Source organism: Numida meleagris, chromosome 3, assembly GCF_002078875.1.
Source record: "Numida meleagris isolate 19003 breed g44 Domestic line chromosome 3, NumMel1.0, whole genome shotgun sequence".
Lineage (NCBI taxonomy): Eukaryota > Metazoa > Chordata > Aves > Galliformes > Numididae > Numida > Numida meleagris.
In genome coordinates, this window is record NC_034411.1 from 82,730,248 (window position 1) to 82,746,332 (window position 16,085).

Here is a 16,085-nt window from a genome sequence, read left to right on the forward strand (position 1 = left end):
CTCTATCTTGTTTGCATGCATTTCTGAACTCATCTTAATAAACTGACACTTACCTTTGCTGTAAGGCTGTTTCCACATAGTAAAAACAATCAATCAAGAGAAACATGACTGCAATGGAATATTGTCAAAATCATCATGTATGTATATAGTTTTTGTATTTATCCAGCTTAGTGGTATAATTATAAACTGATTTTAAATCATGAACTGTTGATCTAAATATTTGCATAAATAGATCCAAATGGAACGTGCTTTCCTTCATTAAAATCAGACTTGAAGAAATAGCTGTCGAATAGTTATACAATAATGAAATAAAAAGCCACAATCATTTACGGATTCATCCTTTTAATATAGGGAAATAACATTTTATCATTATGAGGCACCATAAAATGTAAACACAATCACTGTCATAAACCTGGATATCTCTGCAAGGAAAAATAGATCTGTTCCCACCAAGCTACCTTGTATACATACCAGTTCTCAGCATTAATACTGCGTACATGCCTCGTGAGCCCGCTTGGGTACGTTAGCACAGGAAACTCAAATGGATCGAATGCTCATTTTTAAAAGAATAAACTTGTAGAACTAGAGCAACATCCAGGTTTATCTTCCTTTCGATGATCATATTCCCTGTTATGCACACCATTTAACATCACAGTGAAATGTATGATGAAACAAAATTTGTTTGATACACTAGAAAACATTGCTCGGTGATACATTTACATTCTATTTATATATGATTAAATATTTGTTCATACAGTACCTTCTACAGGATTACTGGGTAATTTTGGGGGGGGATCGGGGTTTATATTTTTGGATATTACTAACATGATAGCTACGTCCCTTAAATGCAAACATTTGATCTAGAATTTTGAGGGGAAAAAAACAGTACGTGGTTAAGCAGCTTCTTAAATACATGGCCTATGAATTCATATGCATTGTATGAAAACGCTGCCAGTGATATATAAATGTGTTCTTGATCTGCTTTTCACTACATCAAATTTAAATCAATATAGACCACAACACGGTCAGTCAGTTATATTCTTAATCTGAACAGCTCGGGAAAAAGAAGAAGTATGTACATGGAGAGAACAGCGGAAGTAAATGCATTTGGACAAGGAATGTTAGGTGGCTCTTCTGGGTGAAGCTTCTATTGCAACGTTCATTTCCACAGTTGTGTGCTGAGAGTCTGACCCGAGGCGCTTCCAGTCCATCCCGCCACTGTGCTGGGGGGCTGCCCAAAGCCCATCGCGTTGCTGGAGCTGCTGAGGTTCATTCCAGCCATCTGCTGATTCATCTGTGAAGCATACACGAGTCCAGTGAGCACTGGAGCTGAGAGGCAACACTGTTAGCCAAAAAGCAGTAATACCTCCTAAATGATCAGCCCGCTTAAAAGACACTGTCCTAAAATTAGTATTGCTTATTAAATAAAAATATTGACTCTAGGTAAGCATCTATCATCTTTCAGGGTACCAGCTCTTCTGGATCCAGTTCCTGTTCAGGTAATCGCTGTGACGCAGCAGCTGACTGGCTGTCTATGAGAAGGCTGTATCAGCATTCTACTAACTAGAGAATTCTACTAGTGAATACAGAGCTTGTGACAAGGGAGCCTGACGTGTTTCTGTTGATAAGAGCTTCCTGGCAACTGTCAAAGCTAACCAACAGAATTTTGGCAATTATACTAAAGAAACACCTAAGCGAGTGGTAATGCCTTGTCTACATTTGCAACTCCAGATGGTTTTTGTTTCAGCAGTATTTCTTTGGAGACCTCAATATCTTGGCTACGCCACTGTTTTGTTTTGTTTGTTTTTTAATATATTAATTGTCCATTTAGTTGGCAACCAATGAATAGACTTATAAACTTGACCGTTATCTATAAATTGAGGCATTTTTTGCTGAAGAAGCTACTCAGGATACTATAACTTTAAAACAAGTCAAACAGTTCCCATGAAATTAAGAAAGATAACTAGCTAAAGCTTGGAAACAGTTCAGAATTCAGCACGTTCATTTTAAGGAAGATGCTAAAATACTTTTGCTCTCAGAGAACGTTACGTATTTGCTGTAATTTAAAGTGCTCAGTATAAAAGCCTTAAAATAACTGTTATCTACTAAAACACAGACGAGTCAAAAACCAATCTGTACGGACAGAGGAAAGATGACCTCCCTTAAGAATTTGAGGGTGAAAGAGCAATTAATAATCAGTAAGCGAACACACACGTTCAAGTTGTATGAGCAACATTAGATTCAAGATTGCATTAGCTAAAAATCAGCAGGACTGCACAATACTAGGCTACAAAAGGAAACTGTGAAACAACTGGTGGAAAAGTTGTTAAATGAGCTGCAAAGTAATATTTCAGGGTCGGCACCGTGTGCTTTCATACGTGTGAAAAGGCTGCACAAACGACAGCCAGGGCCTGAACATGGAAATTAAAAATGCTTCACCTTGCTGTTCAGCTCTTCCAGAGCAGAATTCTTAAGGAGCAGAGTACATAAAGCAAGCTGTTCTGGGAAGTAAACATGCTTTCCCCCCTTGCAACTGAAGCACGTTTCCCCGAGCAATTGTGGGATATCAGCATAATGACAGTAATATCTGATAGGCACGTAGTACAGAAATGTGTAAGAGTTTGTCCTATGAGCCAGATTTTAATACATACATGATAAGAAGCAAGATTTTTATGGGACCTTTTTAAAGTTAGACACCTTTAAAAAGATCTATCATTAGCCCGCAGATATTTTTCATTTGACAGTTTGCAATTCTCACCTTTAAGAAACTACTTTTCAAAGTGGATGACGGTCTGTGTTTTCAGAGAGGCTACTGTATCCATGTAAGAACCCCCGGAACGGCTCACACTGCAAGTCTTAATTAGTAGAGCTAAACCTAATAAGTCATTAAGGTACACTTCCTGAATTACTAGAGTAAGCAGCATGCAATTATTGAATGGTTCTTCTAATGAAAAAATGTGAAAAAAATCGTTGCTATCATCCATACTGAACTCTAAGAAAAAGTTGACTTTTTTTTTTTAAATAAGCTCTCAACTACCCAATTTTAAGATGTTTCATTGGCTAATGTACCCATACAGTCCTAAGCATACACTAACACTTTTAGAGAACCTTTTAAACATGTTTAAGAAATAGAAGATAGCATGGAAATGCTACAGATAAATAATAGATGACCCTAAGCAAATTATCTACAGTAGAACATCACAGTGCAGAGAACTGCACATTCCACCAAAATTTATCTTGAAGCCTGGAAATTAAAGTATTAATTGTTAATAGCCATCCCCGAGCCATTCAATTCTGCTCTTAGTTACGCTGCTGTGTTTACACTTTGGTGCAGCGTAACTATAGTGAAGCTGTTTCTTTACCTAATTCAGATGCCAGGATGAGGCTGGCTACAGCAGCAGAAAACTGAGTTTGGCCTCCCTCGGCAAAGTTTATTCTGTGCTTATATATTGGTTATCTTTAATTTCTTTCTTCACTGATTTTCTTCCTTGTGCATCTGAGCAACTCCTAGTCCAGCAGTCTGTAACTTGGCTCCACCGCAGCTTTCCTCCTACAGCTAAGCAGTTTGTACCTGAGGAGATGTTTTTTTCAAACACCCTTATCTGGGAATAGCGAGCATTTACCTGGGTGAGGTTCCATTGAGCTTGCTGATTTTGTTGCAGTCCATACTTATTCTGTGGAGTAACCATTTGTCCCACCATTCCACCTTGAGGTCCAACGACATTCTGAGGAAGTCCCATCACACCAGTCTGCGTCGTACCAGTAAATCCATTGGGCATTCCCATTCCTACCATCACCCCTGTGCTCTGCCCCATGACTGGCACCGACTGTCCCATCATGCTTCCCATCATCCCGGTGGCTGCAGGCACAGGAACTCCCATGGCTGGGAAACCTTGGAAATGAGTCGATGGCTGTGTGGTAAATGGCATAGAGGAGGAGCCTATGAACATACCTGGATCAGAGAAAGGGATACCTCAGAGAAAGTACTTTGTCATCTTCTCCCTCCGCCCCCAAAAGCTTTAGGTGCATCAAAACAATTTTAAAGGATAACTTTGTCCAGCTGTACGTCAGTGCCACTAGTTTAGTTCCTGTAAAACTTGGAAGTTGCTTTAAATCTCTCAAAGGAAAAGGACTCACCACCGTAGAAAGTTTGGCAAATCCCTGAGATGAGTGAGAGTATTTGACTGCCGTACTAGAAGTCTGTTTTCCTACAAACACCACAGAAATCAAACCTGAGAGCTCTGCACTCACCCCAGCGTCCTGCTGCAGAGCTTCAGACCCTGAGCAATGAATCGGACAGCAGGAGCTGAATTCACAAATCTGTCAGTCAAATGCACACTTGATTATAAATAAATAAATTACAATCACACACTGTTTTGTTCTGTAGCTTCAGTATTCATGTTTCAGTAATTTTCCCATGTTTGTAAGTGGTAAAAATACAGTTCTTCATTTGAATATAGTAGCAGGTTGCCCCACCTTTGTCTTACACTTGTAGGAGATGACTGTATTCCGGGTAAAGCTTAAAACTGAATTGCATGAGAAACACGTGCCGAATGATTTACCTGGTGCAGTCTGCTGCTGCATGGTTCCTGTGCCATACAGTGACAAGATGGAGTCCTTGGAGAGCTGTTTCTTTGCCGACTCTTCTGATTTTGTCGTTTGCTCAGTGAACAGATCGAGATCTCCGGCTGCTGCAGACAAGGTGGCAGCTGCTGGTTTGGCAGAAGCGCTCTGGGAAATAAAGGTCAGGACAGAATGCTGAGGGAAACCAGCAACACTGCTACGTGAAGTATTTACTGCACTCCTCATCCCAGAACCACACAAAAACCCATTCATTTACAGAAAATAAATTAAAGTCAATGAGGATTTACCAAGACGCAGTATCTCTTAAGACAGCAGTATGTATATAGGGAAGGAACGGAACACTGGGCTGAGGTTACAGAACGAAATTAAAGCCCTGACCAACTCCAGGGACTACACACACAGGCTGCTCCTTCCTGCTGCTCCCGCATCTTTTATCAGTGAGCAGCATAAATCCTGAGCCATAGCCAGATTATGGAAAATAATTAGGAAATCAACAAGGAGATTACAATTCACATCTCATTAATCCTCTCATAAGCAGAGTAAATGAGAGAGGAGCTAACACAAAAGATGCAGTGTTTTAGAGTACACTTCAGCTAAGAGGATAATATTTCTGGGGAAAAGGCAGAAGTAAAATTTCAGCTGATAAAGTAAACAACTTCTAAAATACAATGTAATTGGCTTAGAGCTTTGTAAGCACACTTCCTTTATTGAGAAAATGTAATCATCTCCAGCTTACCGCAGTCCAGGACTGAACAACTGAAATACACTCCGGCTGTCAGGCTCTCTATTGCTCTTTCACCACTTGTTCTATAACCAAACCGCATCCAACGCCTGCCAGTGATGTTATGGCTGCTAACACACACATACCTCCATACTGCTTAGGTAAGGAGGCAATACACTGCATTCCTGTTATATGCCTTGGAACAAATGACTCCCGTTACCAGTGGGAACTTCCAATCCAAAGCAACCTTATGCGCAGTGAGAGAGTTACGGACTAGCCTAACAATGCCACCTGGTTAGGGACACGGTTAGTGGGCATGGTGGTGATGGGTTGATGGTTGGACTTAGATGACCTCAGTGGTCTTTTCCAACCTTAAATGATTCTGCAGTTCACACACCTGCCTACCATCACGGCTTATTCAATTTTCAACTCTTTTGTACAACACAGGAGAAAACTGCTTGGATGAAACCACAACGAGGGGTCTGGCTCTGCAGCCAGATCCACCTCTTTGCTGCCATCCTACAGCAATGCCATCAGGCGAGAAGCCGCCCCGAAATGTGCAGGTGCTGTAACACAGCTCTGCTCCAGCTTACAGCAACAGCCTCGCTGCTCTTCCTGGTTCACATACTCATAAAGCCACTGCTTCTTGCTTATTGCTGACAAAAATTCTGGTTGCAAATTAAAAAGAATTGGTTTTAGTGGGTAGTAGGAAGCCCTCTCAAACTGAGAGAATTGTCACGCTGGCAAAACCTTTCTGAAAATACCAGAAATGGATTTCAATTTCTATTCAGGTAAAAGCCCACCCCTGGTGGTTGTATTTGTTTTTCCACAGGTACACCCAGAAGTCCCGGTACTGAATTGCGGCACATTCTCCCAGTAGTGCATCAGCCACTGTACAATAGCTGTGGTCGGAGAAAGACACTGAAGCAGTAGAAGTGAGCTAACAGAGGCAGCTCCTCTCTGCTGCTCGTACTGCAGTAAGGAGGAGGTTTGCTTTTTCTAGAAGGGAGAAGAGTAGATGCGTCTGTGGGTTTTTTTTCCTGTTTTGTTTTTTTGTTTTTTCTTCTTCCATTTTCACATATGGTTGATTTGTTTTCGAAACAAACAGCATCAGACTGTTCTTGTCTGGGATGACCTCAGTTTAGAGGATCTCTGCATATATGAAATACTGTTACCTTTAGGTGCATTAGCAAAATAAAGCACATTATACTTGTATGTACTTAGCACAAAGAGAAGGGAAAGCCCAGGGGCCTGATGACAAACAGCCACCAAGTTTACGTCACGAGATTAAATGCTCATTTAATGTCTGTTAATTCAGTTTGGTTTTGGAAGATTCTAAGAGGATCCAAAGGCACTGAAGAAGCACTCCCTCCAGTGTTCAACAGCTACATAAATGGCAGATAATGCAAACTATGCGGCAAGAAAACAGAGAGTGGCATTCAAGCTAAACACTGACATGAATTTCACATGCCTCCCATTCTCATGCTATCAAAGACCTCTGTGAAAGTATGTCTTGAATACATACAACATTATGCCTTTAGGAAAGGCTGTGTGCAGTGCCCTCCATCATTGCACCAAAGCTCAATACTCATCAGGTAATTAGGAAATATGAAACAGCTCAACAGTGTATAACAGAACTTATCAGAAATACTATCAGTTATCTCAAATATGTTTCATGTTTCAACGTACACTGGCTTCATCACTGACAGCTTAATTATTACCTCTAAAGCATAATACCTAAGAAAAGGAAATTTTTACTGTAAAATATCAGCCTTATGTGCCAGAGCCATAAATATGGTAGTTGAATCCATCACATTTACCATCTGGCCACACAAACTGCACGTGGCTGAATGCAGAAGTTTAGGTTAACATGGGAGACTAAAAATAAATATTTTAATTTTGGCTTTAAATTCCCTAAATATTACAAAACAGTGCATAAAGCTCATGGCATCCTCAATATTTTAAGTTGGTCTGACAGCTGCAGCAGTCCAGGTGGCCTGTGGAGATCTCCAAGGAGGAGATTCCACAACCTCTCTGGGCAGTGTGTGCCAGTGCTCTCACCCACACAGCACAGAAGTGCTCCTGGTGATCAGAGTCTTCCAGTTTGTGCCCACTGCCTCCTGTCCTGGCACTGGGCACCACTGAGCAGACCCCGGTTCTGTCTTCTTTGCACCCTTCCTTCAGGTATTCATGGACATAGATGAGATCCCCCTGAGCCTCCTCTTTTCCATGCTCTCAGCCTCTCCTAATAGCAGAGATGCTACAGTCTCTTAAATCAATGTACTGGCCCACCGCTGGACTCTTTCCAGTCTGCCTGTCCATGCCTCTCTTGTACTGGGGGAACTGGGACACAGTATTCAAGGTGCGGCCTTACCAGTGCTGAGCAGAGGCAAAGGATTATCTCCCTGGACCTGCTGGCAATATTTTACCTAGTGAATCGCAGAATACCATTCGTTTTCTTTGCAGCATGGGCCCATTGCTGCCTCACGTTCACCATGGTGCCCACCAGGACAGCCAGGTCCTTTTCTGCCAGACCGCTTTCCAGATGGGTGGCCCCCAGCATGTCCTGGTGCCGGGAGCTGCTGCTCCCTAGCTGCAGGACTCTGCACTTCCCCCTGTTGAACTTCATAAGGATCCTGCCAGCCCAGCTCTCCAGCCTGTCCAGGTTCTTCTGAATGGCAGCACAGCCTTCTCATGTGCCAGCCACTCCTCCCAGCTTTGTGTTATCTCCAAACTTGCTGAGGGTGCACTCTGCCCCATCATCCCAATCATATGAAGATGTTTAAGAGGACCAGATTTACTCTTTGCTTTGCTTTCCAAGGTTTTGAACAAATCAAATACTTCTGTAGTCTAGCAAGTACATCACTGTTTTTGTCTCAATTCTTTGGCTCTCAGCTGAATCCCTCTAGCAGCTTTCAACATCCACCTAATTCTTTCAAATACTACTCCTTTTGATCAGCCTGAAACTTTCCTTTCATCCTTGATAACTTTGCTCTCCATAAAGACTGTTTGTATAAAACAGTTGGAAAAATAAGCTTCATCCGTCCCCAGCTTTCCAGGCAGAGGCAGAATTTTGTCCTTACCTTAATAACTTCACGTTTTCCAGTAATGGGTTAGAAAAAACAACAACTAAGAATAGAGGCACACAACTGACCTGCCTGCAGACCAAAGCAAATTATGTGCTATTTTGCCACATCTACATAATTCATCCATCAGACTGTAAGCCTCTTAGCACTGCTACCTCCACTCCGAACTCTGGGAGCATGCATACTATCAGAACAGCTTTTCAAGAGCTGTTCAGTTCTTTCTCTTCCCCCAGTCTCAGAGAGATGCAGATCCCAGTACTGTGACAGCATCAACCACATCCACATTTCAGCTCTTTTCAACATCTCATTAGCCTGTCATGGCTTCTGCACTACACGATGTACATCTTTACTCACCGTGGTCCATTTATGGCAGTCTGGAGAAACTTCCTAATGCCTACAAATTTTTAGCATGCAGAAATAATTCCAAGAACAAACACTTTCTACCCTTCATTCCCTCTGTCAAGCCTGTTTATCTGGGCCACGTCTTCAGGAAACAGAGATGAACATGGATCAAAATCCTGGTTTGTATATTACAGCCAAGGAAGACAGTGCAATACATCTTAAAATGCACAGACTGCAATATTACAGAAACCACTGTTCTGCAAGCTCCCCAGGAAGAAGAGATGTCACACTACTGCAGAATTCACTGCCTTCTCCAAAGCATTGCATTCTTTAAATGTAATACCAAAGAAGCACAGGGAGTAGTTACAACTGAATGTCTCCATATAGCTTGAAGCAATCTTTTTCATCAAGAATCTAACATATAATAAAAGACAGCACACCCTTGTCACTCAGTGCAAGAAAAATTGAGACTCATATCAGAAGTTACAAGAATTTAAAACTGAAAGAGGCACCAGAACTCAAAAAAGGCCCACACCAAAGAGGAGAAATACAACACCTGGGAGATGTCAAAACAATTAAAATCTTGTGCATCAATCATTCCAGAAATACTCAAATTGCCACAACTTGAACACATATGAAAAAAAGAGAACTTAGGACTAGCTCTAACCACACTAACCAATGTTAAAACAGGTTGAACTTATCCTAAACCATGCAGAAGTCCTCTTTAGCTTCTTCAAGAGGAAAGCAAACAGCCATTGATACAAAAACAAATAGCTTAAATAATGTATCAATCACTGAGCCCCTTCTAAGTTCCACAATCTCATCACTGACACCAAATTCCAAACAATTTGGTGAAGAAGGTCCAGGAGCAGTACAGCACTGGGGAATTCCAATGACCAACTCCCAAACCTGAGTAGCTTCCATTTGCGCATACAGTTAGAAATACAGGGGACTGCTGCTCTGGGTACTGGGTACAAGTGTACACTTACTACCTGAGTAAGAAGTTTCAGTGTGACCACTACGCCTCGCCTGCCACTACCTCCTGGCGTTCATCCACAGACTTCCCAGACTCTCAGATTGTCTCAATGACAGTAAACTGAGCAAGTACAAGCAGACAAGTAATTAGGAAACAAGAACACCTCCTGTGATTAAGAGACAGATTTGATAAGCTTGGCAGTAACCAACTATAAGCCACCATGAACACAGTCAATCCATGTCGCCTACATTCAGACGAAGGAATAAATTTATCTTCTGCATACCTCAAAATCTAGAAAGGGATAAAACAAACATAAGAAGAAGCTGTAAACAATTCAGCAGATCACATGAAAATAGGGCTAAATAGCTCCCCAGTAAGACCCCACATAAGTAACACTCACAGTACACCTAGCTTTTGAACAAATCATTTTTTCCCACAAAAACTAAGGACTCAAACATTCTCATCACTGCAGCCTGTTGAGAAGCTGAAGCTCGTCTGCTGCTCTGCAGCAGTCACATAGGTACATACACCTCTGGGAAAAATGAGTATCTGAGAACATGTAGTTATCTAAAACACATTATGCTTTAAATGAAAGTTTGTCTTGAAACAGACGAGATGAATATATAGCATCTGTTCCAAAATGTATTTTTGTAGCCCCTGAACCAACTCCCAGCTCCCAATACAATGCAGAACATGCACACATAGAAAACCACCCCGAAGTGTAGTTTCAGTGGATTTTAGCATCCTGCCTTGTGAAAGACTCTTGCTAAGCATCAGTGCTTCAGTGAGTCAGTACTTTCAAACTTCACGCCTCACCGTTCCCCCCTTCTCCCCTTCCTTGCAATTTTCAGCAAAGAATGAATATCACATTTTTGCTGGAAGATACACCTATACCAAGTCTGAAACTAATATCTGCCTAAAACAACTTAGAAAATTGCTTAATAACAGCTACCAATTACAGACCTTTGCTAAGATCCTATACAATGCTTAGTAACAAAACCCTCTTTGCTAATACTTTGAATTTAGCTATGCTCACTTCAATTTAAAAAGTGTATATTCACTCAATATGTAAAAATGTGATTTTTTCCTTTTTCTTGTCCATGAACACTACATAACCGGTCATTTTCTAGCATATGCCCTTTCTCTAGCTTTACAGGAAGAGCTGGTTAAGCTAACTAACTACTTTTACACCCCTTAAACTTACTAACAGGCAAAACTCTAGAAAAAGCATGCAATCCCATTGTTCTTTACCAGTCCTTTATAAATGCAAAATTTTTACTAGAATCCTGCCATAGAGAATAAGAGGAAGAAATACTTGAAGTGTTTTTGAAGACTGTAATGAAGACACCTGCAAGGAGAGTTAAAAATCAATAGAATGCTGAATGCTCAAGTCATCTTTGAGAGTGAAAAATAAACACTTTTGTTTTCATTTAAAATCATGTATTGGCTATGACAATTGTCAAGATTCCTAAGGTTTTCAGACATCACAACGTTTCATTCTCATAATAAAACATGCAAATAGTACACCTCTGTGCTCCACCATGCCATAACAATATGAATCCTAACCTAATACTAAACCCCATTTTGAAGGTTTAAGCCGAAAAACAAAAGCAATCCTGTGAGCAATGAACAATCACGTGTTGTTTCTGCCAATCTATTTGAGGAACAGCATCAAATTCCCTTCTCCTTTGATGTTCACAAACCCACTGTTGTTTATCCCCACTTTCCCATTTGCTTTCTCATAGAAAATAAGTTAAACAGAGTGAACCCTTAAAATCTCTCATTACCAAGGATGGTTTCCAGACTCTAGTATTTTCCTGACTCTTCTCTGAATCCCATCCAACTTGTATCTGGATTAGAAGGGAAAAATATTGCAAACTACTCATACCACCGACAAATGAGCGGCACCATCAACTCCTTTCCAGACGCAGTGCCCAGACCTACAAGGCCTTTCTGGATGTAAAAGAAAAAGGAATATTCATTTTGTCCCAGTCTGCAAAGCAACCTATTTAGTCATCATCCCCTGCTACCTCCATTTCCCTGTCTCTAATCTGGGGAAATTATCTGTCTATATTACATATTCTTTGAGATTAACGATTAAAAACGGAAGATAACCAAGAATTAAATCTTGCAGGATGCTATACATTTGATCAGATTTCTATTCACCACTCCTGATTATGGCACTCAGAAAAAAGCAAATCATCAATACAATTCTGGACTGGTTTGTTAACTGCAAGTAATGTTCAGGCTTTAAAGGACACAATCAAGGTGATACCAAATATTGAGATTCTTGATGTATTTACTAAGTGCTATATCTGTTCTAGAAACTAGCACAAGAAATGATAAATTCTAAACATACCAAAACATTTCACCCACACACAGAAGTTCCAGGGACCAAGCTTTATCACAGAAATGCATTTAAGACAATCTGTTTCCTTCAACCACTAACACATTCAGTTCACTATCTAACCCACCAGCAATCATCACCATCCAGACAATCACACCAACAAGTGAGCAGCTGGGTGGTGCTGAGCTGCTGGCCACGTTCAACCACAACACCTTTTTGATTCCCCTCTACGGCAAAATCTGTCGTTTAGCCAGCAAGTCACATCACTTGCTCACAGAAACAAATTAAGAGAAAGCTGAAATTCTGAAAGCTCCCTGAAAATATTGATTGGGCAACATGGACGGTACCCCTAAAGTCTTTTGTCCTGAACCAACAGTAAATACACTCAGAGAGAACCACATTCACTATCAGAAAGGCAGGAAGAAGGGAAAACCAGAAGCCAATCTTTTCCACTACACGCGTTACTATCACTGGTCTGTTTATTATGGGGTTGAGTGGAAACCTCGTGATTCTAGATTTCAATTTACCCTATCTACTACAAAATTGGATACATTAAACAGTTCAGTGAAGCTGGAAATGGCTTACTGCTTTTCACATCTAGCTCTATAGGTGGATTTATCTAGATCAATTTTGACATAAGGCAGTAGAATAGCAGGACAACATGCACTTAGTGTTCTTTCTGGTACCTTGAACACAGACATCCACAAGAGTCAAGAAAATCCATACCAACAATTTCCTTTGCAATCTTAGCTAGCACACTCGAACCACTCATTTCCCTCATCATTTACAAGTGGCTGAAGGCACGCAGGGCAGCTTGCCTTATCTGTAGTTTTCATGTTTAAAAAGAGATGTGATTTCAGTCTCAAAAACCCTACCTAGCATTTTTCACAAAGCAGCAGCCAGTAGGTGAGGGGAGAGTAAAAGATAAACAATAAAAACTGCAGTTTTTATATATGCCTTGAGTTGACCGCAGTGATAAATTGAACACTTGAAACAAAATTACGATATGCCAGCTGAATTAGAATTACTTTCCATCATCATCCCTTCCATTTTTGATATTATCAGAACTGCCGGAAAAGGAAAAATCAGTACAGATCATAGGTCCCAAGCCATAAATTCAAGAATACATAAGGTCCTTCCTACTTCAGCTCTGCAAGACAGCGAGCCTTCTGCTAGCATAAGCCTCTAAATTACCTAAAAAGAGCTCCACAGGTGGGGCAAAGCCTCCCTCTCAGAAGCTGCTCTGGGGATGAAAGCCAGTGCAAGTGTGTTCTCATCTGTACCAGCCAAGTTCAGCACTAACGTGTTATTTTCTGAGGCTGAAAGCTGCCTTTCTTAGCTACAGCAGGCTGGGCAATGGGGACTCTTTCAAACTGTCATTGCTCTACGAAAGGGAGTGGGCCGTGTGCAGGGGTTGTGTTCCCCCTTCTTCGAGGAAGGTAGGACATACCAGTTCCAAGATGAAACAAAAGCCAGATCAGCCCCGGAAACATTATTAGTTTTTCTAGATATTCATTCTTGATTTTGAGTAAGACGCTTGAGATTCCAAATTTCCAGTAGCTCTAAGACAGAAGCATCTGCTGTATTATTTTCTAAGTATCAGCATCACAAAGCAATAATAATCAAAAAGCACAGAATGGTTTGGGTAGGAAGGGACCTCTACGATCATCCAGTTCCAATCCCCCTGCTATAGGCAGGGACAAGAAGTCCATAAAAAGTATGACTTAAAGCTCAATGATCTGAGGACATGAGGTAAAAAACATATTCAGAATACTTAATTAGAAAAAAAGCAAAGAACAAGATGACAGAATATAAACTAGAAGAAACTATGACTACCATCAAACAAGGAGAAGGTAAAATATCATTCAGTAGGATAATCAGGAGGAATCAGAAAAGAAGACCAGAGTACCTCCCAGTCCTACATACAAGTACCAGGGAAGCCCAAAGAGGAGAGAAAAACATAGGCATTACAGCTAGAGTCTCCAGCCGCAAGCTGGAGCTCTAAATGTCCACATGAACAATTTCTTGAAGGAAAATATGCACGTGCACATGCATATTTACACAAAGATATAACTAAATAACATTTACCTGAGCAGGAGGTACAGCAGCTGCTGGTAAAGGATTGGAGATCATTGGGCCGAAGATATCCAGGTCATCATTCAATGCTGTGATGGCAGCAGCAGTGCCTCCATTTGCAACAGATGTTTCAGCTGGACCATCTCAAAAAGACAAGAGAATCGCATTTAAAATGAAAACTGGCAGGTGTTTTTATGAGTAATAAATAATTAAAAAATAATCAAAGCTGCCGACCACACCACCACCACCCTCATATACATATTCCACTTCTAAGAAAAGATTGTTCTCATCATTCAAAGTTTCTGTAAAGTAAATTTTAACTTACCTAAGATTCTAAAGGATTTAACTATCACTTCTCTTTAGATCACACAATTACACGCGTGTAGCTAATCTCAAACATATTTGTCAGAAGCTTCCAACATACATTTAAAAACTAACACACCAGTATATTCCAAATTTAAAGCACAGAATACAGACCACCATTTTTTAACTTCAAAAAGCATCAAAGACCTTCAAAAACAGCTGATTAATATTAAAGAAAAAACAGTCACTTCCTTCTTTTATTAAGTTATAAGAACTTATTTTCCAGTGTCTGACGAACACTACAATTATTGACCTTAGTGAAAGGATCTATTTCCAGAGCAGAGGTCGATCATTAACAGCCACGCATGAACATTCTAGTAATAACACACAAAACATATTCATTACTACCACTGAGAAAAGTTGGAGGCATAGGTAGATGTGAGGTTTTGGTAAATTAAAGATTCTGGAACTCTTACAGGGACAGAGAAGTGGTCTGACTAGTAAAGATCATAGCAGAGATGCAAAGTTTAATTAAAAGCAAATTGTAAGAATCTTCCAACATTCATTTAAAATAATAAAATTCCATCTCTGAAACAAGTGCAGCATTCTTTCCCATCTGGAAAAGAACAAACACAGAGCATTTATTTATTTATTTAAGGAAAAAATGCAGAACAGAAGAGTAAATCTATTACTTAGAAGTAAGATCTCCTTTTGCTCCTCTACTTTTTTATTTAAGAACACAAATAACTGGCAGACTATAACAAGACCTGTCAGCTTGCATGTAGAATATTATCATTTTTCATTACTTTGTTCAGTCACATGTGAACTCACTGCAGTTCCAGCAGCTGGAGACTGCCCTTCCCGGTAGCCCAGGATACTGACAGGCTGGAACAAAGGATCCTCACAGCACCACCAGGCACTTCATCAGCCTGGAAATCACTTGACTGAGGAAACCGTCACTGAAGATCTGACAAGACTCTGAGCTGTTAGCTCATACCAGAAGGCACTGCATTCTGAAACAATCAGTCCAAAACACCCTCACCCAAAGGTGCCTCCTTATTTTAGCCTTCCACCACACTCTGATGGAAAGTGACCCCTCCCCCCGGCTTTGGCTGTCTTGAATGTAAATATTTATTCTAAAGACACAGGCTGCTACTACTATATACTTGAAAAGTTAACACAGAAGTCATAAATGTCAAAATCTGACAATGTGGTAAATATCAGAAGTTACAACCATGAATCTATACCTGTATTTTGTCTCACTGTATAGATGCTAACTTTCATGTCTTAGTAGGCACAGCTATAGTTCCTATACAAACAGCAGCTCTAAATTGAATTTGGTATACATAAAACCTCAGTAGGTTTTTACTGCACCTTTTTCATACAAGGAATTAAGAAACAACCAGGTGGAAGGGTGCTGGTCTGCAGGTCTTCAGTGACTTCTTCAGATACAGAAAATAATTCTATAATTTGATTTAGCATCAATCAGGATCACAAGTAGCTTGGTATTTGCCAACTCTCAAGTCCTCTTCCTATCAATGTGAAATGCAGACCAAATTGTGCATGCTAACAAAGGCATGCAGACCCAGTGACAAAATACCTTGAAGGCAGGGATACAAGGACAGAAGCAAGTAGCGTTCCCAAGAAACA

At 40.5% G+C, this 16,085-nt stretch overlaps 1 protein-coding gene across 2 annotated transcripts in view; it reads right to left on the reverse strand.

Annotated features, from left to right (window-relative positions):
* The window catches only part of SMAP1 (small ArfGAP 1), a 97,648-nt gene that overhangs the window by 335 nt on the left and 81,228 nt on the right, over positions 1-16,085 (reverse strand). Inside the window, exons 7-10 of one of the 2 annotated variants that reach the window (XR_002436458.1) lie at positions 14,145-14,275; positions 4,563-4,731; positions 3,624-3,952; positions 54-1,294 (exon numbers count right to left, since the gene is read on the reverse strand). Coding sequence is in view for 1 of the 2 variants with exons in the window: in XM_021390152.1 (XP_021245827.1) it covers positions 1,160-1,294; positions 3,624-3,952; positions 4,563-4,731; positions 14,145-14,275 (764 nt within the window). In the remaining variant the exon portion in view is untranslated. Of the gene's footprint in view, positions 1-53; positions 1,295-3,623; positions 3,953-4,562; positions 4,732-14,144; positions 14,276-16,085 lie in introns of those variants that run through there. The other variant, XM_021390152.1, reaches the window with a different exon arrangement.